At 40.8% G+C, this 25,340-nt stretch overlaps 1 protein-coding gene across 5 annotated transcripts in view; it reads right to left on the bottom strand.

Moving 5' to 3' along the window:
* Positions 1–25,340, bottom strand: part of BCAT1 (branched chain amino acid transaminase 1) — a 109,379-nt gene that overhangs the window by 44,414 nt on the left and 39,625 nt on the right. For 3 of the 5 annotated variants that reach the window (XM_032645898.1, XM_032645896.1, XM_032645897.1), the window contains 4 exons: positions 24,403–24,474; positions 13,522–13,722; positions 5,917–6,027; positions 3,120–3,239 (listed from right to left, as the gene is read on the bottom strand). In XM_032645898.1, the coding sequence (XP_032501789.1) occupies positions 3,120–3,239; positions 5,917–6,027; positions 13,522–13,722; positions 24,403–24,474 (504 nt within the window). Of the gene's footprint in view, positions 1–3,119; positions 3,240–5,916; positions 6,028–13,521; positions 13,723–24,402; positions 24,475–24,548; positions 25,328–25,340 lie in introns of those variants that run through there. The other 2 variants (XM_032645899.1, XM_032645900.1) reach the window with 2 other exon arrangements.

Raw genomic sequence — 25,340 nt, 5'->3', positions numbered from 1 at the left:
AACAACACCCTGCCCATAGGATGAAGTGCAGCTCTCAAAGATAAAAATATTTCCACCTTGGTGCAAGTTTGCAATCCCTGGAGTAAATAAAGCATTAAAGACTGCTAGACATATTAATTCTTTCACAAGACTTGGGATGGTGATTCTCTTGTAAGTAGTTTACAGTGTCTGATACTGGCTCCATGGACTTAGATTATTTGGGACGAAGCTGGAGCCCAGTACAAATATGTCTATTGAAGAATACTGAATATTCTCTATACACAAGTGAGTGCCATACCAGGGACTAGAGACCGGGCACACGTGAGCAAGTAGGTGGTCACATCACTTAAAAAATTTCCCCAACATATATTTGCTCATTCAAAGAAATCAAAATACCTCTTGGATAAAAGACCCACTTAATCAGTTAAAATAACCATGAAAATACCATGATAGAAAAACGTGGATGTTGGACTTCCCTGGTGGCGCAGTGGTTAAGAATCCGCCTGCCAATTCAGGGGACACAGGTTCGAGCCCTGGTCTGGGAAGATCTCACAAGCCGCAGAGCAACTAAGCCTGTGCGCCACAACTACTGAGTCTGTGCTCTAGAGACCGTGAGCCACAACTACTGAGCCCGCGCACCACAACTACTAAAGCCCGTGCGCCTAGAGCCCATGTTCCGCAACAAGAGAAGCCACCGCAATGAGAAGGCGCACACTGCAACGAAGAGTAGCCCCCGCTCGCCTGAACTAGAAAAAGCCTGTGCGCAGCAACGAAGACCCAACGCAGCCCAAAATAAATTAATTAATTTTTTTATAACGTGGATGTTAGCTAGCAGCACACAGACCAAAGCATCAGATAACTGATACAGAGGTGAGCCTGCAATTCTTCTATGAAGGCAGAGACATGACAGAGCCATCAGAAAACCGAGTAACATAAAAAGGCAAGCAAAAGTTAGTCACCCCTGATGAAAGAATCCTAGTGACCTAGAACCCACTGGCTCCAATCCTCCAGCCAGTAGCTCACATATCAAATGTAGCCACCATGAAAAGGCAACAAGTGATAATTACCAGACTGGACTGTATAAACATTCATGTGTTGCACAAATGTTTAAATCCATATACTTCACTGAATGCTATTTGTATCATGCTCATTTCTGAATTACACGTTATTGTTTTTTCTGCCTATACCATGAATTAGAAGATTCTAGTTGATATAAACATACCAACCAAATATAAATAATGTTGACTCATCAGATGGTATCAGTTATTGCTTTCAATTCTTGGAAAGCAGATTTTTTAAAAATTCTTGATTCTTAGGTCCAAAGCATGATCTAACATGTAAGTTGATAGAGTGCAGTGGGAGAGGACTGCTTGGCAGGATTTTTATCACTGAGGTTCTTAAATTTGGGCAGGCATCAGAATCACCATCCAGACCTACTCGACCAGAATTTCTGGGGATTGGGATAAATATGTGTATTTTAAACAACGCCTGGGTGATTCATATGCAAAAATGTGAGGGCTACCAATAGACAGGATTATTGGGACCACCAGCCAGACTATAAAATCAGATTTAAAAGCTTGTCTAACTCTAGATTATAGAACTCCAGGACTCTAAAGAATTGACTAAATCACAGAACTAGGTACGTTAGAAAACTACAGACCAACACCTTTCATGAGCGTTGACACAAAACTTCGTAGCAAAATATTTGCACGAAGTGAATACAGCAAGATATAATGTGAATTATTCACCATGAGCAAGTATGATTTAGCCAATGAATACAAGGTTGTTTTAACATCTAAAAATGAGTTAATATAATACATTATAATAAAGGACAAAACCACATAATCATGTCAAGACATTTAGAAAAAGCATTCAACAAAATCCAACCTGCATGCATGATAAAAACTCTCAACAAACTAGGAATAGAAGAATCAGATCTGAGTGGGAAAGCACCTCAGGATAACTAGAAGGTAGTGCTTTGAGATTAGAAACGTTTCAACAAAACTAAAAAATTACTTCTTCTTAGTCTGAAGTTAAATAATGATATTTAAAAACTCAGCAATATTAAAATGTCAGAAACTTAAGGAGAAGATAACTTTTTAAATTGTCCCAATTCTTTAGAGCTTATGAGGGAGACTGCAATTCATGAAATTCATTATGCAGGCTCTTAATAGTATTTCAAAAGGCATCAAAAAGGATCCCAAAGGACCACTTAGGTACTTATCCTCTGGCCTTACTGCTTGCATTCATACGACCTAGTGGAAAATCTGGTAACTATATAATTACCTCGTAGAGAGTAGACTATAGCAAAAGCTCTGTCTCCTTGCCCCTATCCTTGAAGATCTCCATATGCCACACACCCCCTCACCCCCGCATCCACATTCAACTCCCCCCATCAATTATCTCTCATATCACCCATTCTCCATAAGGCCACCCCTACCCAGTAGAGGAAGGAGATAGGGACAGGGTCTTTATATTTTATATCACATATTCACCCACACAGATGGCCTTGGCCACTCCAGGCATGTCCTTCCTTTGCAAGGGCACCAACCAATAGACTGTGAGCTACTGGGAGATCTCACAGCCATGTTGTTTAAACCTGTTCCCCTAGCTCTCAAGTGCCTCCCCTAATATCCACTGTGAACTTTATTTCCAACACTTTCTGTGGGGGAAGAGGGCCCTCCACTCCCTCTCCTTACCAAGTAATCCCAAAACATGAGGAAAATGAAGATATAAAAGTGGCAGCTCTCTCTCCTCCAAATTTCAAAACCATTACCACTCTTACCTTGGAAGAGCACTTACCTGGCATTACACCGCTAAGCTGAGGAGATCATGGTTAGTCTTGATTAGCAGGAGGCAAACAGCCTCGCTCATTTCTTTACTTATTTATGTTGGTGTCTGTGGCTGTGTTTGTACCACAGTGGCAGAGCTGATTAGTGACAGAAACCATATGGCTCACAAAGTTTAAAATACTGACTATCTGGCCCTTTAAAAAAATGTTTACAGTCTTAATAATCAAGGGAAAGGAGCATTAATGATGCTGCTGGGGGGGCTATTTCAAACTACATACTAGAAGTTTCAAGCATAAACAATGATAACTCCCCCACCAAAGTACCCCAAAACAGGAAGTCAGTCTGCACCTCAGTTCCAATGAATGTAGGACGAATATACAGACTTGCAGATGTTGAGTAGGGGACCCATTCTTGATCCAATTTCACAAGCTGCTGAATACACTCTAAAAGCTCTTCCTTGTCAAATGCCTGAAGGAATGAAAAACATAACGAATAATGCAATGTTCTTCCACTGTAGCAGTAAGAAATGATCCTCATGAAAGCTTTGACTATTAAAAAAGTAGTAATAGGGAATTCCCTGGTGGTCCAGTGGTTAGGACTCGGTGTTTTCAGTGCAGTGGCCCTTTTTCAATGCTGGTCGAGGAACTAAGATCCCACAAGGCCGCACAGCGCAGCCAAAAAAAATTTTTTTTAGTTATAAAATAATAAGGGGCTTCCCTGGTGGCGCAATGGTTAAAGATCCACCTGCCAATGCAGGGGACACGGGTTCGAGCCCTGGTCCGGGAAGATCCCACATGCCACAGAGCAATTAAGCCCGTGCGCCACAACGACTGAGCCTGTGCTCTAGAGCCCGCAAGCCACAACTACTGAGACCGCGTGCCTAGAGCCCATGCTCCGCAACAAGAGAAGCCACCACGATGAGAAGCCTGCGCACCACAACAAAGAGCAGCCCCCACTTGCCGCAACTAGAGAAAGCCCATGTGCAGCCCGTGTGAAGACCCAATGCAGCCAAAAATAAAAAATAAATAAATGTATTAAATAATAATAAGTAAATAAATATTTTAAAGTAATAATAAACCCAAACAAGAATTCTTTTTTCTGTGACTTTTCCCCCCCAAATTGTGACGGAATGAGAGATTATCCACACGAGGAAGATAAAAAAAAGTGGTTCCCTACCTGCTACCATACCCAAATACCAACTGTAGTTGGATTATACACTTAAATGTGAGAAAACATTAAGACTTTTATAAAAAAACATACAAAATATCTCTGTCACCTTAAAGTAGAATTCTTTTTTTTTTTAAAGTAGAATTCTTAAAAGACACAAATCATAAAGGAAAAAAATGGACAAAATTTGACTATTTAAAACTTAAGAACTACTGTTCTTCAAACGACGTAAGTGACACACTGGGTGAAGTTATTTGTAACATAACCAGCAAAGGGTCGTAACAGAAAAATGTTAAGATAACCTGAAAATCAGTAAGAAAGAGACAGATGATCCAACAGGAAAATGGGCAAAAGCAAAGAGTAGTTTACTTCTAAGGTGAAAAAGGGTTTTATATACCAGATGGGTGACAGTTTGTAAAATAAGTAGTTTCTAATCACTTGGCAGGGCAAAGAAACATACTTTCAGAGATGCTATGGGTTATCCAAGGTAGAAAACGAGTCAGAAACACACATGAATAGAGCTCATGACATCAGGATTTGGCTATTTAAATACTAACTTACAACAGCAATCACGGTGTGGTAATGTTATAGAAATCGGGACTGCCAATCATATAGGACATACCATCTCCCTGTATCAAGCACGGGGTCTCTGATACTGCTGTCTAGATGTAAGATTTAGTGGAAAGAACTTCACTAGGGATTTTAAAACTTACATCCCTAGTGAAGCTCTTGCCCTGTCCCATTAGTCTGTGTCATCTTAGGCAAGTCATTGAACCTCTGTGGGCTTGAGTTTTCTTCTCCGTACAAAGGTGCTGCTAAAATTTACAATACATACCTTCTTGACAATAGCTTACTGTTATGATTAAAATGGCAAGGAATGTAAAACCACATAACACAGTTTGTGGCCGTTGCTGTCCAATAAATGTTACTTCCCTTTCCTTCTGTCCTCATTTTAAAGGATTTCCCAATGATTTGTCTGTAATGGGTAAAGAGTGGAACTAGGACGGAGTCCAAAGAAATTTCCTGAATTTCCCTTCTGCCGCTGAGGAAGGTCGGTGAAGCATGTGTTATAAAAGGAAGAAGGAAGGGCTTCCCTGGTGGCGCAGTGGTTGAGAGTCCGCCTGCCGATGCAGGGGACACAGGTTCGTGCCCCGGTCCGGGAAGATCCCACATGTCACGGAGCGGCTGGGCCCGTGAGCCATGGCCGCTGAGCCTGCGCGTCCGGAGCCTGTGCTCCATAACAGGAGAGGCCACGGCAGTGAGAGGCCCGCGTATGGCAAAAAAAAGAGCCTGGCTAAAAAGGAGTCATCACTTGGGCTTCTTCAACGCACAGCTGAAGGTTAGGGACAAACAAAGTATGTCAAAGTGGGAAAAGACTTCATTCAGTTCAGAAAGACAGCCTGGTCAAGTCTCAGGGAATGAAAGCAATCTAAGTCACCTCCTACCTAGACATGAACCTTAGGGTCTAAATCCAACCCACCTTAGAATGAATTCTGCTCCATAAAAAACAGTGTTATAGCCAGGACCCAGTGGCCATGAGAAACCATTTTATATATCCTTTTTTTTTCTTTAAATAAAACTTGGGCTGAAATATCAAAACAACTACTTAAATCACTGCATACTTGCTAGTGTCTTAAGCAGTTAGGCAAAACATCCCACATATATCTGTGCAGTACACCGTATTTTCATATCATAATTTCGTATGGTCTTTAAATTTTATTATTTCAGTTTGAGGCATATTTTTCTTCCTTATCCCATTATCTCCCACAGACACTCATAAAGAAACAGATTGTGGAGTTGCCAAATGGTTATTTCCTTGTATTTTTAACTCACTGATTAAAAAACAGATCAGAGAGAAATTCAGTGCTCATATGGTTTATACCAAATACTGATCTAAGTATTCTAAGTATTCAGAAATGGTTTGTCTGGTGGAATTCAGTGACCCATTACAGCAAGAGAAACACCTAAATATACATACCGGCAAAGTCGCCCTCATAGCAGACCGGTACATTCTATCCATGTTCAGGCTTGGCCGAAACAGACGAATTTTATTATCTACTCCCCGAAATGCCTTCAATCCTTCAAATAACTGAAGATAAAAGAGAAATAAATGTTACAAGGTAACTAAATGAAAACAATCCCTGTGTTCGAAAGACTGACTTTTCTATGGGCCCTCATCTCCTTTACCATGTAAAGCTACTGACACAGACCCTAAATCTAGAAAAGCCAGACAGACTGGTTAGTCACTGGGATAATAAGAAGTCCCTTTATTACCAAGATCTGGTGGGAATTCAGAGCTATCCTTTGCTTAACAGGAGCCAGATGTTAACACACATCAGTGGAGGCTGGAAGAAAACATCTCCACACAACATGGACTGACTGACTGCCTAGAAAATAGAAATGGAATCAAAGGCCCTGCAGTACCCGGCCCCCAATCCACCCCCAAACACCCATGTATCTTTTCATTTTATCTGGCTCATATGAACTCTGGAGAGTGGGTAATCTAGATGTGACCAGAGCTGGTTCCGTCTCCCAAATCACAGAAACCAAGCAGCTCAAGGCTATACTATGTTAGGGCCATGCCACCTTCTCAGGGAGCTGCCACAGACAAACATGGGCAGGGACGTGAAAAGGCTTTGAATTTAGTGCATATTGACAAATACAGAGAAAAGAGAAAATCAATCATTTTAAAGGGAATTTTTTTTTCTGTGATAACCTACATAAGAAAAGAATCTACAACAGGATGAATGTACGTATATGTGTAAGTGAATCACTTTGTTGTACATCTGAAACTAACATAACACTGTACATCAACTACACTGCAATAAAATTAAAATTTTAAAAAAAAAAGGGAAATTTTTACCACAGGTTCTCTAAGTAATTGATAGAACAAATAGGCTAGAACATGGTAAAGATATGGACAATTTGAACAAGAACAACAAACTAACCTAATGGACACACAGAGCCCTGCGCACACCACCTGTAGAAGGCCTGTTCTTTTCACATGTTTTCTGACCTTAAGATAAGCTAGGTATCAAAACCAAAACTATAACCCCAAGATATCCACATTCTGGAGAAGAAGAAACCCATTACTTAACATTAAGTGTGAGTCAAAGAAGAAAAATGATGGAAATTAGAAAATATGTTGAACTGAATGAGAATGAAAAGGAGGGCCTTGAGATGCTTACAGCCTTAAAGCTTACATGAGAAAAGAAATATAAATCCTGGAGCACAATAAAAAAGCAAAAAATGAGATGTTTTGTTGAAGTGCAAATATATGGGTAATTTTTTAAATGTAGTAGGACTAAAGCTTCAGTTAAAAGATATGGTTGTCAGATTAACTCAGCTGATAACATCTGAAACCCAAAAAAGCACAGAGAGCAATATATCATACAAATACTTTTAAAATAAAGCTGGTGAGGCTATATTGCTAAATATAAAACAAAAGACTTTCAGGCAAGAAGCTTTACCGGAGATAAAGAAGGTAACTTCGTAGAGTTCCATTTACTTCCCGGTTTAAAAATTATACACATTTGATATAGGTTCAAATTTATGCAAAGATTGTATTATAATCTCACTTGAAAAATACAGATGCAAAATACACAAAGGGTAACACAGCCTAACTAAACTGGATTTATCCCAGTAATAGAAGTTGGGTTTAACATTAGAAAATACAGTAATGAATTCTGTGCAGAGGATTCACCGTTTTGTCGAGTGGCCGGTTCAGACGTAGGCTTTTTAATCCAGCTGCACCCCCTCCCCCGTTACCTCCAGAGCTATAATCAAAGAAAGACCTTATAACTTCTGGGAGCTGAACATTGTGATGTTTAAATGGGAAACATTTAAACTGTGATCCATTCAGCTGTCCAGATACCCAGAGCTCTTCAGGAGGCTGCCACACACTTCATTCTTTGAAGAGTTTTTTTTTTTTTTTTTTTAATAAGAGAATTAAAAAAAATTTTTGGCTGCAAAAAAAAAAGAAAATACAGTACTGAGATTCATTATATTAAGAGTTTATGTGGAAAAAAACTATATGATCATCTCATTGTAATAAATGCATCTGATAAAACTGAACATTAGTTTATGATTTTTAAAAAAATTTCCTGGATAACTAAGAAAAAAAGGAATCTTCCTTTATGTGAGAAATAAACTTGTAGCAAACGCTATACTTAAAATGGTAATTTTTTTTTAATTGAACTATAGTTGATGTACAATGTTGTGTTAGTTTCAGGTGTACAGCAAAGTGATTCAGTTATATATATATATATATATATATACACACACACACACACACATTATATATTCTTTCTCAGATGTTTTTCCATTATAGATTATTACAAGATATTGAATATAGTTCCCTGTGCTATATAGTACGTTCTTGTTGTTTATCTATTAAAATGGTAAAATTTAAAGCTTTCCTTTCAGATTGAGAACATCACACACTGCCTGCTGCGACTACTTTAATTCAATATTGTACTACCAATATAAAAATAATAAAATAAACAGCATAAAGTTAGGAGAAGAAAAAAATAAAACTGTCATATATCATGCAACACAGGTAAGATTAAACTTAGAAAATACACAAAAACTGATATAATCTTTTGAAATTATCTGTTTAGGCAAGGTAACCAGATACAAGATTATATTCCCATGTAACAGCAGCAGTTAGAAAATACAAACACTATTTACGGTAGAATTAAAAGGAATACTTAAGTGGGGAAAATCTAAGGTAAGTGAAAGACCCATAAGGAAACTATAAAATTTTACCAAGTCATTAAAGACATAACTAAATGTAGAAGGCAATCCACCACTCATAGATTGAAAGATTCAATATTATAAAGACTCTCTCCAAATTGATTTATATATTTAATGCAATCCAAATGAAAATCATGTCAGGGCATTTATTTTTCTTGTAACAAACTGAATGACAAAAGTTGACTGACATGATAAACTGAATCTAAAAGTAATATGGAAAAGCAAATGACCAAGAAATATCCAAGGCACTCTTGAAGAAACAGAAGGATTAAAAAAAAAAAAAAGAAAAAGAAACAGAAGGATTTGTCCTAGCAGACATCCAGACTCATTATAATGATTTGGAGATAAAGACAGTACGACATTTGTCCAGATAGACAAGCAAAATGATGAAACAGAGTAGAGATCCAGATAGACAAGACAATGGAATGCAAGTGGAGATCGAGAAGCAGACCCATGCGTATATGTTAAGATGTGACATAATGTATCAGGAGGAAAAGAACAGTCTTTTTAATGGTGCTGGGACAGTTGGGTATCTGTAGGGGAAAAAAAAAAATTGGACCCTACTTCATACAAAAATCAACTTCTGAAATTAAAGCCCTAACTGTGAAGGACAAAAATCAATAATATAGGAAGATGTCTTCATAATCTAGGAATAGAAAAAGAGTCTTTAAGCGAGACACAAAAGGACCAAACATAAAGCAAAGATTGATAAATTCAACTTTTTAAAATTTAAATGTATTTCTTGTCATCAAAAAATTCTGGAGAGAATAAAAAGTCTTAAAAAGATACTTAAAACACATATAACTGATAAAGGACCCATATCTAAAATATATAAAGTACTTCTACAGATCAAAAAGAAAGGGAACACAATAGTGAGCAAAAGATGGAAACAAGCAGGGACTTCAAATAAAGAGATATCCATTGAAATAAACATCACAGTAATCTGCCATGGCATTAAACTGGCTAAAAATTTAAAATCAGGTTATACTCAGAGTCGGCAAGGTTGATGAGTCATGGTTGAATGTGGCTGCTAATTCATGGCTGGTGGGTGTAAAAACTGGTAAAACCACTATGGAAAATAGTTACCCTTTTTGGGTAAAAATGAAGTTAATATCCAGTACCAGCAGCATATTCCTAGACCCTTAAGCAGCATCTCTCAAATTTTTTGGTGTCAGGATGTCTTTACACTCTTAAAAATTATAAAGGTCCCAAAGAGCTTTTATTTATAAGGTAATTCTATCAATATTTACCATTATCAGTAGTGAGAAATTTTGAATTTATTTATTTATTAACAATAAACTATGACATGTTAAAATATTTTCATTAAAATTATATTTTCCAAGAGAATTAATGTTAAGTGTGGCATTGTTTTAAATTATTGCAAATCTTTAATTTTGGGCTTAGCAAAAGACAACTGGATTCTCATATCTGCTTTTGCATTCAATCTCTTGCAATGTTGTTTCGGCTGAAGTACACAAAGAAAACCCAGTCTCATATAGATGTATGGTTGAGAAAGGAAGTATTTTTGTTAACCTTTTCAGATAATTGTGGATCTTCTTCTCTGATACTCCTCCAAAACTTGACAAGTGGCAGTCCCTTAAAGGTTAGTTACACTGTGGAATCAAACCCCATCAATGAGGTTTTCATACTCTGTTAATTCCTTAAAATTCAATGGTCCGTCAGTCAGAGTTCAACTGAGAAGAAAGAGAACCCGTAGAAATACGTAAAACAGGAACTTCCCTGGTGGCGCAGTGGTTAAGAATCCGCCTGCCAACGCAGGGGACACGGGTTCGATCCCTGGTCTGGGAAGATCCCACGTGCCGTGGAGCAACTAAGCCGTGCACCACAACTACTGAGCCTGCGCCCTGGAGCCCGCGAGCCACAACTACTGAGCCCGTGTGTCACAACTACTGAAGCCTGTGTGCCCAGAGCCCATGCTCCGCAATGAGAAGCCCGTGCACTGCAACAAAGGGCAGCCCCCGCTCGCCGCAACTAGAGAAAGCCCACGCACAGCAACGAAGACCCAACGCAGCCAAAAATAAATACATTTATTTTTAAAAAGAAAAGAAAAGAAATACGTATGACATTTACAGATTTATTAGAAGAAACTGCCCAACGCATCTGTGGAGGCTGGCTAAGCAAAGTCCAAAATCTGTAGGACAGGCTGTGAGAAGGAGAAGATCACAAGCAGGCTGGACCCAGGAGGTGTGGGCTGCAGTCCATCTGCAAGTGAGTCAGGAAGGAGGGGCAGCGGAAGAGATCGAGTGCATGTGTAGGCCTAGCTGTGGCGTGGAAGTCCTGAGGTCAGGCTCACCCAGAATAATCTCCCTTTTGATCGACTTCGAATCAACTAATTAGGGACTTTAACCCCATCTGCAAAATTCCTTCAAACAGTACCTAAATTAGTGTGTGACTGAATAACTAGAAGAAGGCGTGTGTACGCAACAAAACCGCCACTGCCTTCCTGTGTCCTCCAGTGCTCACAAGAGAATGTCCTTGTCGTCCATCCCCAGCAGGAGATGACAAATGTTATTCTGGGGACTGTGGTTCAGAATAAGCAAATGAACACATCAAAAAGTCATCATAGGGCTTCCCTGGTGGCGCAGTGGTTGCGAGTCCACCTGCCGATGCACGGGACACGGGATCTCTTGAAAGGGGAGCCCAGGGGTCTGTGGACCACACTTTGAGAACTGCTGATTTAAAGAAACATGTATACAAGCACACCAGCACACTATGTACAAGAATGTTCACAGAAAAGGAAACCACACAAGCGCACGTCAACAATAGACTGAATACATTCACATAACGGAATACTATTGCTTCAAGGAGCATATGATGTGGTACCTACCACTCTTTGACCCAGATAACCTGGGCCTCTGCCCAGAGCCTCACACTTTAGAGGGCCTCTCACCCCTGTCTTTCTCCAGCTGTGACCCCCTTGGAGCAAGTAGTTGGCTGAATCCTTTTTCTAGACAGACTCCAAGTACTCAGTTCCCCAGAATTCCCTACCCAAATGGCCCTGATCCTATTTTCAGGGCCTCAATGGGCATCCTTGGTTTCATCCTCTTAAGAACAGACAGGACTACTAGGATGTCCACATCTAAGTCCAAAGATGGCCAAGGGTCATCGGTTTACAAGTGGTGTGGGCATCTACGTGTGTGTGCGAGGCCCCCTGTGGTACAGGATGGAGCCGGGACAGAAAGAGATAGAGGGTGGACTTTGAGGTGGCTCTGCTTGTACATTTGTCCCAGGACCCACAGATATTAGGGTTGGTCCTGGATGCTTAGAGCTCACATAACACTGAGCTCAAACAGGTTCACGGGCGCACGCACACACACATGCGTGCACACTATAATTCCACTTATGCAAAGTTCAGAAAGAAGCAAAACCGTAGTGTTAGAGATACATACAATCCAAAAAGAAAAGAAAAGCAAAGTTACCACAAAAGAAAGAATAACGAGTGCCAGAAGATACAGGGTTTATGATGTGGAAGGGACACGAGAAGGCTTCTGGGATGCTCAAAGGGTCTAGGTCTATTTCCTTACTCAGGTGGTAGCTACGTGGGCACTCATTTATAAGTATTCATTAAATAGTACATGTTGTCCATTTTTTCAAATTACGTTTTATCTCACTAAATATTAATATCAACCTGAAAAATGAAGTAACTGTAATAAAATTGCATTTTCTTTCATCCAGGTTCCCTACTCACACTTCACATGTCTCTCCTTCACTTTTCGAAATCTTCACATATTTATCAAAAAATACTTTTGAAATCAACAAAACCACATGTAATTGTAGCTCTAAAAATAAAATCAATAGGATTCTAAAATCAGTAGGGCTGATGAGTGGAGGAGAAAGAAATCCAAGGAGATTATTCGTACGTTCACTTTTGGATTAAAATAATATGACCACAGACAGGCTTTCAGCCCAGGAAGTTTGACTCCAGAACCTGAATAATTAACCATATGCTTTTTCACTTAAAACAATTAAATGAAATGACCCGTATAAAATACCTAGGTACAGGGCGTATTGCAGGATTTCAATAAACAAATGTAGTTATTTTATCATTATCATTCTGAATATTTACTATTACCACCTTTTAGTCTCCTAGTAAGTAGGCCATTGCTTCATTTCTATATCCCAATATTCTAGGAAAGATATTTAACACATTAAAAAAGAGTAAAATATACTGGGATCAAGGGAATGGGGAGTGTATTGTGTATTTAGCTAAGTGTGTATCCTGAGAAGGACCAGAGAAGCACCCTCTATTTAATATTTTATGCTTATAATTATCCCACTCGTGCCTGAAGGATGACATTTAATTACATGTCCCTTAACATGCCTAACTACAAGTTATTGCTGTCATAAAACCATGCAGTTAGCATTAAATATAATATTGTACTCAATGACCTCTCCTCAATCATTAGAAGATCTAAGAGAGGTGATTTAGTGAAATATTAACAGTACAGGCTTTTTGGTTGCTAATTTTTTTGCCAACTGTCATTCCCATTTGCTCTACATAAGTTTTTAAATGATATTATAAGCCGATGTTACAAGTTCATGTGCACATTATATTTTTATTTCTGTATACCCTACAGCGTGCTTACCAGCTACATGATTTTTTAATTGAGATTTTAAAAAATTCAAGATTATCTGAAAATTTAGTCCTTAAGACTTACCCTCAATACAACTGTTTACAGGCCATTTATGATTGCCTCTAGTTAATATGGTAAAGCCCTGCTGCCCTAAAGCTATTTGAGCGGGGGAGCTACTTAGTAACCCCAGTAAAGACCAAGCATGTCGCCATCATTAATTCCCAAGTACTTACTTCCACTGCATAGTGGAAAGCCGACGAACCTGGATGCAATGACAGGTTTTGAAGAGGCTTGATGTGTGGTTTCTCCCATCCAAACTCCGAGGACCACTCCACTGTTAACATGTGATCCGTAAAAACGGTTCCAAAAACCAGAGTATTGGGGTCTGGTTTTTCCTTTAAAACGGTGGCTGGTGTGATTATTAGATCTTCAGCCTGGGGAAGAAAATCAGCACCATTAAAGAAAAGTAACTGAACATCCATGGCTAGATGAGACAGAGGGTAAAAAGACAGATACAATTTAAGTCACTGGCCGTCATTTGACTTTTAAATGTTGGCAACTAACGCAGAAACTTAACACTGTGTGAGAGAAGCAAATCATGCCTGCATTCAGAATTTGGACTGTTGTTTAAAATCTCTTCAATGTAGGGAATTCCCTGGCGGTCCAGTGGTTAGGTCAGGGAGCTAAGATCCAGAGGCCGCAGGGCACAGCAAAAAAAAAAAAGAAATCTCTGCAATGTATACTGCCGAACAAATATCAGAACCAAAATTCAGTGGCATTTAGAAACAGGGACAAAAGAGTAGATGGAGTTAAATGACGCTAAAAGAACATATCTCTTCTTCACTCCCACCACAGAACCCATGTGGATCCTTCGAGAAAGAAGAAAGAGGGGTCTTAGAATGAAAACAGCAACACTCACAATGACTTGTTAAACTAAAAAGAATGTCATTAAGAACTGCAGCTCTTGGGACGGTTATACTCCAGCTCCCCCAAAGAATTCTTGGCAGAAGGCTTCCAAAATCCTCTGGGTGCATCGTAGGGGACAGGCAGCAAGCAGAGTGAAGCAAATGTTTTCCTCGTTGAAAACAGAAGTAGAGATTGAACACTAAGATATAAATCCTCTATTCTGTATTGAGGAAACAGTGAACAAAGGACCCCTTATTCAAAGAAAGATAAATAAGAGTAATAGGAAACAACTCCACACAGCCCCATTTCACCAGCTCTCCACAGCCGGCTTGCCTATTACAAATGGCCAACACGTAAGCATCCGGATCATAGACAATAGCACCACTAACTATACAATAGCGGTAGAATACTGACAAAAACCACAGGGGAAGGAGCTTTTAGACCACTTAAAAACAAAACTAACCAAGGACAAGTTCAAGCTGTTAATAGGTTCTAAGGAAGATCAGACTCCACTTCTTTCTATACACAAAAGTAGTCATTTCCCCCCAAAATCAAATACAGAATTTCACTTCGTATCACCAGCTCTGATCATTATTTTTCAAATAATCTAATTACTTCGGATTAATTCACTGCTTTATAGCTGCTTTAGTCATTTGATATATTATGAATGATAGTTATTTTTAGAAAAACATTTAGGCTACAAATGTTATTTACTTTTTGTTTAACTTTTTATTTTATCTTGGCGTATAGCCGATTAACAATGTGATAGTTCCAGGTGTACAGTAGAGGGACTCAGCCATACATATGCATGTATCCGTTCTCCCCCAAACTCCCCTCCCATTCCGGCTGCCAAATAACATAAAAATGTTATTTATTTCAAAACAACCAGAAAGCTCACATTACAAAGTATAAGGCATTAAGGACAACATATTAACTGTAATTTTCAGGCCAGTCTAGTAACGCTACTTTGGAATATGCCAGTAAAATGCAAAACTTTGGGGAAAAAATTTCTTCTATCAGTACTTAAACCAAGTAAGTAAGTTAACCTAAAACCCTTTACTAAGTACAAGAAAATAAATTTATTCCAGCTAAATTGTTTTGATCTTTGAATTCCATTTCTCTCCCCTTATCCTCTAGACTAGGTAGGATGTTGGGCAAATTTCACCTGATGGCATGGTCCATCAGCTGTGACAGAAACCTGATGACCCTCAAGCCGAAAATATTTATTATCTGGCCCATTCAAAAAGCTTGCCAATCCTTCTTGACTGTTTAGATAAGAAATCTGGGGCTTCCCTGGTGGCGCAGTGGTTGAGAGTCCGCCTGCCGATGCAGGGGACATGGGTTCGTGCCCCGGTCTGGTAAGATCCCACATGCCGCGGAGCGGCTGGGCCCGTGAGCCATGGCCACTGAACCTACGCATCTGGAGCCTGTGCTCTGCAATGGGAGAGGCCACAACAGTGAGAGGCCCGCGTACTGCAAAAAAAAAAAAAAAAAAAAAAAGAAATCTGGCTAGAGTATTTGCAGTTAAATCTCCAGCCCTAGCACAGTGCCCGGCACACACAGCAGTAGAGTTTTCTTAAATGCTGAAAATAACTTTGGTTGATTTCAGATGCACTCCGTAATGAATGACAGACTCATTCACAGAAGATGGCCGGGATTTAAAGTGAGTGAAATTCTAACATAAACTTTTTATTACATGAATGGTTTCACAGTATTCTTCCACAAGGAAGTACGTGTGCTTTTGCTTTAGTTAGCTTTTTTGAAAAAGTGGCTGCGGGGATCCTGGGCTAAGAAAAATCTAGAACTATATCAATATAGTAAGACAAACAATGCAAAATTTTACCTATTAACACTATTAATAAAAGTTTCTTAATAACGGGAGAGCAGTAAGATACAAAACAAAAGCAGAAAGATGAAAGTAGGTGAAAATGTAGCAGAGAGAGTGAGTAGAAGGGGTGAGTTTTTTATCCCTGAATTCTGGATACATCTGAAACATTGCAAAGGCAACAGACCTTAGCTTTTTTTTTTTTTTCCAGTGACAAAACCAGTAATTTGCATGGTTCTTCAAAAGTAAGATAGGGAGGGAGGAAGGGGAGGGGGGAAAAAAAAAGTAAGATAGGTCTTCCCTGGTGGTACAGTGGTTGAGAGTCCGCCTGCCGATACACAGGTTCGTGCCCGGGTCCGGGAAGATCCCACAAGCCGCGGAGCAGCTGGGCGCATGAGCCATGGAAGCTGAGCCTGCGCGTCCGGAGCCTGTGCTCCACAACAGGAGAGGCCAAAACAGTGAGAGGCCCGCGCACCGCAAAAAAAAAAAAAAAAAAAGATTAAAAAAAATCTCAACCTCCCATCTGCTATTTCTTCCTTTTTTTTTTTTTTTGGCCATACCCCACAGCTTGCGGGATCTTGGTTCCCCAACCAGGGTTCAAACCCGGGCCCCGAGAATGAAACTGTGGAGTCCTAACCACTGGACCACCAGGGAATTCCTCCACCTGCTATTTCTAACATTAGCTAAACAGTTCTATCATTACCAAGGAAGACATACATATGGCCAACAAATACATGAAATGATGCTCAACATCACTAACCATTAGAGAAATGCAAAGCAAAGCCACAATGATGCAAATCAAAACCACAAAAATGCAAGTCAAAACTACAATGAGGTATCTATCACCTCATACCAGTCAGAATGACCATCATCAGAAAATCTAGAAACAATAAATGCTGGAGAGGGTGTGGAGAAAAGGGAACCCTCTTGCACTGTTGGTGGGAATGTAAATTGATACAGCCACTATGGAGAACAGTATGGAGGTTCCTTAAAAAACTAAAAATAGAACTACCATATGACCCAGCAATCCCACTACTGGGCATATATCCTGAGAAAACCATACTTCAAAAAAAGTCATGGACCACAATGTTCATTGCAGCTCTATTTACAATAGCCAGGACATGGAAGCAACCTAAGTGTCCATCGACAGATGAATGGATAAAGATGTGGCACATATGTACAATGGAATATTACTCAGCCATAAAAAGAAACGAAACTGAGTTATTTATAGTGAGGTGGATGGACCTAGAGTCTGTCAGAGAGTGAAGCAAGTCAGAAAGAGAAAAACAAATACCGTATGCTAATGCATATATATGGAATTTTAAAAAGTGGTACTGATGAACCTAGTGGCAGGGCAGGAATAAAGACGCAGATATAGAGAACGGACTTGAGGGCATAGGGGGTGGGGAAGGGGAAGCTGGGATGAAGTGAAAGAGTAGCATTGACATATATACACTACCAAACGTAAAATGGATGGCTAGTGGGAAGCAGCTGCATAGCACAAGATCAACTAGATGCTTTGTGACAACCTAGAGGGGTGGGATAGGGAGAGTGGAAGGGAGACAAAAAAGGGAGGGGATATGGGGATATATGTATACACATAGCTGATTCACTTTGTTGTACAGCAGAAACTAACACAAGATTGTAAAGCATTTATACTCCAATAAAGATGTGAAAAAAACGAACAAACAATTCTATCATTAGCTAATCAACAAGAAGCAAACCACACAGGGTCCATCTACCTTTCAGGATTTCTAGGCTTTCCAGTAACCCTACCTACCATGAAACCAATAGGCAATGGAATATATACAACTTTATTCCAACAACAATCTGCATAGAAGATTTCAAAAACAAGACTATGGCTTTGGGCTTCCCTGGTGGCGCAGTGGTTGAGAGTCCGCCTGCCGATGCAGGGGACGCGGGTTCGTGCCCCAGTCCGGGAAGATCCCACATGCCGCGGAGCGGCTGGGCCCGTGAGTCATGGCCGCTGAGCCTGCGCGTCCGGAGCCTGTGCTCCGCAACGGGAAAGGCCACAACAGAGAGAGGCCCGCGTACGGCAAAAAAAAAAAAAAAAGACTATGGCTTTGCCTCATATCAAACTGTAGGGTGATTCTTTTTATTTTTTTCCTTCCCTCACTCTTCTTCCTTCCTCACCTGCTTTATTATTCTTAGTATTTTGCCTTTTTATTCACTCAGTGAACACTGCACCAGCACAGTGGCTCAGGTAGTGCACTAAACAAGCACAGCAGATACCAAGATGCAAGGGCTCAGCCTTCCTTCTCAGGCACACTTGCTGCCGGCCAAAGACAGGTGGTAGCCTCTGTGAACAAGTGTTATTCATTCAATTCTATTACGAAGGTTGTCGCCCCAGAATCATACCCCTTCCCCTCCCTTGAATAGAAACCAATAGAAACTCATCTAAGTTTCAGGACGAAGCTGAAAGAAAAAAACAAGAACTGGTTAGAACCAAGTAGGCCCAAGATGGAGGACGATGTGACTTCCACTAGACCCTGGGCCCCATTATACGCTCACTGTAATAAGTTAGCTAAATGCCACCCTCACCAGCACCATGACAGTTGACGATTGCCATGACAACAACCAGAAAAGCAAGAAAAGCACGTACAAGGACTGAAAAGGAGAGCTGCATCAGTTCTGGGTTCAGATCACACCCCTGTTCTCATATAACTCATGAATATTCCTCCCACTCTTTCCAATTCCCTCCCTTTTACCTTGACCCTCCTATACAACCCGCCCAACTTGGGTTGAGAAGTTGATTAATGAACTAGGTTCCCACTTCTCCATTCTTTAACCACTGAATGAAGCTTGTGCTGTTCCAGTCTCAGCGTTGGTTTTGTTATTGGCTGCACAATCTGACTGGAAAAAGAACCTCCCTGGGGGAAAAACTGGGGTCTTGGCCCAGGCTAGGACCCCGGCAAGATCTGGTTGATCAATTCAGTAACATATTAACCTAACAATTTTTTTTTTTTTTAACCTAACAGTTTTTGAGCTACTATGTACCTGTATTGCTATAGGCACAAAGAAACTCAGGGGAGTCCTCTTAGCGAGGGGGAAAAACAGTATAAAGAAATAAATGGATAAATAGATGTCAGGAGGTGATTAGTGCCATGAAGAAGAAAATGAAAGCAGCTTGAAAGGACAGAGTGGGAAAGAGAAGGATTATTTTAGATAGAAGCGTTAGGGAAGGCCTCCCTGATGAGGTGACATTTGAGCAGAAACTTGAATGAAGAGGGTAGGTCATTTAGATATCTAGGGGCAAAGTCTTTCAGGCAGAGGGAGCAAGTGCAAAGGCCCTGAGGTGGGAACACACTTGGCATGTACAGGAAACAGCAGAGAGCCAGTATGGTGGGGATGCAGGAAAGGGAGGGTCTGACAGAACCAGTTACTCCATTGTATACTGACTGACATTCCAATTCTCCACGAGCCCTGGCTCTGTGTAACCAAGATTGTATGCCATCTTCTTTCTTTCCCTGGAACCAGTACCATAGACACTGCTGGCAGTTAAGGTAAACCCAGTTTTTCTCTCCATTCCAGGTAATTGGAAGGATAATACTAGAGCCAGGCTACCATGCTTTAATTTCTTGCTGTTTTTACTAAGTATGGAAGAGCAAAGTTGGAGGAAGGAGGAGAGTTTAAATGGTGGAAAAATAAGAGAATCTGGGTAATGTTGAGCCTTTTCCTTGAGCCTCTACACTTCCCCTCTTGGCATCTGTGTTCTCAACCCTGGCCAAACACTGGATTCAACCATGGAGGTTTTTAAAAAACATTAAACTGGACCCCATTCCAGAATCCCAGAAGGATGGAGCAGGGGGGTGCTTGTTTGTTTATGTTTACCCAAGTGGATTCCAACTGTGCAGTCAGGGCTGAGAACCACACCACACCATCTCCCCTGAAGATTTCATCAACTTGAACAGCAATGGTTCCCAACACTGGCTGCTGAGTTGACTTACCTGGGAGGATTTTTTTTTTTTAAGAAAAATATCAATGCCCACACCCTACCTAAGCTCAGTGCAAAAGAAACTCAGGAGTGGGGCTCCACATCAGTTTTGGTTTCAAGCTCTCCAGGAGATGCCAATGCACAAGGCTGAGAACCAGTGACAGAGATTCAAATCTCACAGATTTGTAAATACTTACCAAAAGCCACTTACTCTCTTGCAATCATATGAACTTGGTAATCTCAAACTGAATATGTCTAAAACGGAACACATAATATTTCCTTCAAAACTGGGGCTCTATCTCTGATATTCATATACTTTCTACTTCTTGACTTTTTTTTTTTTTTTTTTTTTTTTTTTTGCGGTACGCGGGCCTCCCACTGTCGTGGCCTCTCCTGTTGCGGAGCACAGGCTCCAGACGCGCAGGCTCAGCGGCCATGGCTCACGGGCCCAGCCGCTCCGCGGCATGTGGGATCTTCCCGGACCGGGGCACGAACCCGCGTCCCCTGCATCGGCAGGCGGACTCTCAACCACTGCGCCACCAGGGAAGCCCAGACTTCTTAATCCTTAATTTATTCAAAAAATTATACTGCAAGAAAAATGAAAAGTAAAAATCTCCATCTTTTACCTGGCAACTACATATCCACTTCCCTGAGATGACCTCTGCTAGCACATTCATTGTGTATTTTTCCTCTATTTTCTTTGCATGTTCATTACTTTTTTTTTTTTTTTTTTTTGCTGTACACGGGCCTCTCACTGTTGTGGCCTCTCCCGTTGCGGAGCACAGGCTCCGGAAACGCAGGGTCAGCAGCCATGGCTCACGGGCCCAGCCACTCCACGGCATGTGGGATCCTCCCGGACCGGGGCACGAACCCGCGTCCCCTGCATCGGCAGACGGACTCTCAACCACTGCGCCACCAGGGAAGCCCTGTTCATTACTTTTGAGCTTATCATTCTCACAACATTCTCCCAACCCTGCTTCCCATATCGATCACTGAATTAAGACACTTGTACTTTCAAGTATCACATGTTTAATCATTACCTTCAAAAGTCCATGAACAGCTAAATGGCTACAGACTCGAGTCCAAATATTTTAACCCCAAAATCAAGGACCCCAAGCAAGGCACTAACTTCCTTTTACAATTCTACCTCTCACTAATGTTATGCATTAACCTTTTATCATTTACCAATCAATGCGTTCAGCTGCAAGTAAATAAAAACCAAACAGGAGCTGGTTTTCTCATAACAAGTCTGGAGGAGCCAGGCCTGCCAGCACCCGTTAATGTCAAGGCTCTGTGATTTTCTTGGCCGTCTCCTCTGGGTCAAAAGAAGGCTGCTACAGCTGTAGCTGTAGCTTCAGTGTTAATGATCTAATAAAAGTCCAAAGAAAGGGGAGGAAAAGGACAATACCAGACAAATCTGTTCCCTTTGACCGCAAAAGCAAAAATTTCCCAGAAATTCCCTATGCCTTATTGGTTAGAAATCTGTCACAGTGATCTCTCTAGCTGCAAAGGAGGCTGGGAAGGCAGGTTTGTCATCCAGGGCCGGTTGGAGAACTGTGAACAAAATCAGAGTTCTGTTAACAAGGAACGTGTCTGGGGCTGTATTTGCGGTACACATTAGCCTAGTGCCTGAACACTTATATATTCTTGTCTAACATGGGAAGAGATAGAAGGACTAAAGCTTGGCTACAGATGTCTTCCCACCCTCACCTGTTTTTCTCCATTATTTCTTCCACTTGTAAAGCAGAACATCAGGTGCCTCCAGTTTATCCAAACTCCCTCCTTTCTTCCTCCAGCAGTAAATGTGGAAACTAGTACCCTCACCCAGCCCAGCAGTCTGGGGTATCCTCAGCTTTCCGACTGCCTAACACTTGCCTTACCTACTGCTCATGCAAACCCTCCAGATAGACAGCCCACTCTCCAAAATGCTTGGTTTCCTCTATAAAATCCTTCAGATTGATTTGAACAATTGGGAAATGGGAGTCACTTCTCTTTATCATTTTGGCCTCTCATTTAGCACAGTATCATGTCCGATTAATTCTGTTCTAAACTTCACTAAACCTGGATTTATCTTCACGGTTTTGGATATCTCAACATAACAGACTGTGTACAAACAAAACTGAAAACAAAAACTTGTACTACTATAATTCATAAAAGATGTTGTTGTTATTCCAAACCCTTAGACAGCCAACTTGAAGAATGATCAAGGCCTAGTACGTATTTTTTACTTTTCTGAATCCTCTCTTTAAAATACCTCTAAGACCACCCATAGCGGGGAGGACCCTCTGGCCCTGAGATCAGGTTAGTTAATAGCAAAGACTTTTTTATGTTTTGATGCTCAATTTAGTGCTCTTTCTGATGCTCCGATGGTCTCTGATGACTTCAAAGTCAGGATACCATATACTTGTGGAAGAATCTGGAAGGCCACAAAGACTGGATTGTGAAATGGCAAGAAATATTGACAAAAACAGGGCATACTAAAAACCACAATTTCTTGACTCAAAATGTGTGGTTGGGGAACCATTTGGTCTGAGATGGGGAAGCCACAAGCAGGCTACTGCAACTGGATCGAGAGCACCTGAGGGCTGTATCAGCCGGCATTCAGGCAACCTGGCATCAGTACTTCTCTGAATTGGCACTTAAAACTTTCAAAGGCTAGCTCTGCATTACAACTGTATCAGATGTTGCATAACTTTGTTCTAAAACAAGTGTGTTTGTCTTGCTCCATTTGGAAAACCATGGGTGCCACGTTCATTATCATTTACAGACACTTTCTAAAAATCTAATAAGGAGGTACGAATAGGAGTAAATTAGGGCTTTTAGAGCGGCACATTCTGTGGAAGCAGGGGGGATGGGAAGAAACAGACAGTTGACCTCCTTGAAACAAGAACAACCCTGGAGTCCACAGAAAGATTCTGTAGGATTTCCCAGTAAGAAGGCATCTCATTACTGGACTCTTGGATAACGGTTTCCTCACGTTAAAATGACTATCAAAATGGGGGAAGAGATGCAATGTGAAAACTACCCATGAGACCCAAAAGGCAATTTAAAAGTTATAAATGGAGTTGATCAAAAGGGAGATAGAATATGTCCAAAGCCAACACGATCCTGTAAAAGCCACCATTTTTCTCCCCCAAATTATCAATTTCATTTTTCGTTTACCTCATCACATTTGCACAGTGAATACAACCACCATTACCACTCATGTTTTGATATGCATATACATAAGCATAGACTATCAATACACCCCTCCTTACCTGAAATCTAAATTAACAAAGAGAAGATTACTTACATGATGAATTAACTCTTCACTTTGCAAACAATTCTTCTATGTATAAAAGTATAAAGGCCTTTGGGGAAATTTTTAATTTATCTATAACCTTTGAGGAATTTACTATATAAGATGACCCTCAGAGATTATGAAGTAGAATTCCTCTTCATCTCATTCTTTCAAGGACCCACAGCTCAACATCTAAGTCCCTCAAATGTATTAGGAGCTTAGTCTTCATAGGCTAGCAGAGTAGATTGACTGTTGGGTTACAGAGGACATTAAAGGACAAGGAGCAAATTCACAAACTTATTACTATATCCTATTATATTTTGGTTTTTAAAAAGTCCTGAGAGCAGAGATCTTATATTAAATTTATCTTTGGATTTCCAATGCCTAGCACCGTCCCTGGCACACAGTAAGAGCAGGGTATGTGTGAAATTGATGAGTCAAGTTTCACTCCCTCTCTGAACCCTGCCAGGATGTGAGATCATTAGGACACTCTGTGCTATGGATGACAATTGACAGTGACTGAAACAGGCAGCAGAAGAGCAGAAGGAGACAAAAAAAAAAAGCAAAAATCTCTGTGGTGTGGGGGGTTGGGAGTAGGTGGAGATAATGAATTATAGAGAAAATGATAATACACCTTACATTTATGATTTTAGGATTTTTAAAGTACTTTACAAGATTCGTTCTCTTTTGCTCCTCACTATTCCTGTGATGTATGAGATCATTTAATATATAAATTCCATAATTTAGAGAGAAAAGAAGGAAATACAGCCATTTTTCCTCTTTTACTGTAAAATGTTAGCTGCTGCTTAAAGACGAAATACATGAGTTTAACTTTTTCCACAAATAGGGTGAAGGGTTAAAAGTATTATATAATCATGTAAACCTCTAGGTGAAATTCAGGAACTGGTTACTTTCCAAGAAAACTTTTATAATTCATGAAATAAAATAAGCAATTAACTGCCAGGTAATTTTAGACACATCTGTACTGCACTGCTCTCCACTTTCCCCCTGGAAGAGTGGAATTTAAAATGCATAGCTTATCTAAATTACTGTATAAACCCGTACAGTGAAAACTGCCCCAATCTCAACAAGAAATGGCTGTATTCAATTGAATTGCTGTTTCTCTTAGCCTCTGGCAAATAACTTACCTTAAAAGTCTCCACCACCTCTTTTGATCCTCCTTCTCCGGTACATTCCGCGGAGCATCCATTATTGCAGTCCTTAAAAGAAGAATTAAATCCATTAAGTAAAACTAGGTGGGTAACTGGGGTCTGGGGTAATCAATATCACTCACCATCACACCCTTTGCTCCGCTCCGGTCCGGTCCCCAAGCAAACAGGAAAAGGAGGATCAATCAAACACCCAGGCACGAGCCCCAAAGGAGAGAGCGTCCTGCGAGGGCTGCCCTTCTCTTTCTGCCCTGCCGGAGGTCGCGGCTGTTTTTGTCCTCCACAGCCGGCTTCGGGCAGACTGGTTAAATTCCAGGTTCGCCCTACAGAGCCAGGGTTCACCAGCAAAGAACAAGAAGGTAATTGTCTCCCCCTTTTATCCGAGAAAATAGTCTAGACTAGGGCTTTAAGCCATTTATAGAAAAAACCTCCTGGGCACGCGCAGCCTCGTGGTCTTGTCGATCACGGGCGCACAATAGCAAGCCTAGAAAAAGGATGGGGACCAGAGTGAACCATTTTCTCTACGGGCAGGGTCCTCCGATGCAGGCGCAAGGACACTAAACCCCACACGTGAAAGACAAAACCGCATGGAATTAGGGGGTAAATTTTAAACATACTTAAGGACACAATGGAAACAGGTCGAACTGGAAACGGTGAAGACCTTAAAAAAAAAAAAAAAAGCCTAATCTGGTACATCACTAGGGGAAAGAGGAAGAAAGGGAATCCAAAGAGGCAGAAGGCTGCGGTCAAAATATTTTGGGGTGGCGAAGGCACGCAGGATGCGGCTGTCAGTTCTGGCAGCCCAGAAATTCCGCTTCCCCCCACCAACCCCTCCTCCACCAAAGCGGCTCCCATGGCGACCCTCACGCTCCCCGTGGCTGTTCGCGCCGCGCTCCGGAGCGGGTCCCCGGCGGGAC

The sequence above is a fragment of the Phocoena sinus genome, chromosome 10 (genome assembly GCF_008692025.1).
Source record: "Phocoena sinus isolate mPhoSin1 chromosome 10, mPhoSin1.pri, whole genome shotgun sequence".
Lineage (NCBI taxonomy): Eukaryota > Metazoa > Chordata > Mammalia > Artiodactyla > Phocoenidae > Phocoena > Phocoena sinus.
This window is presented reverse-complemented; position numbering and strand designations above follow the sequence as displayed.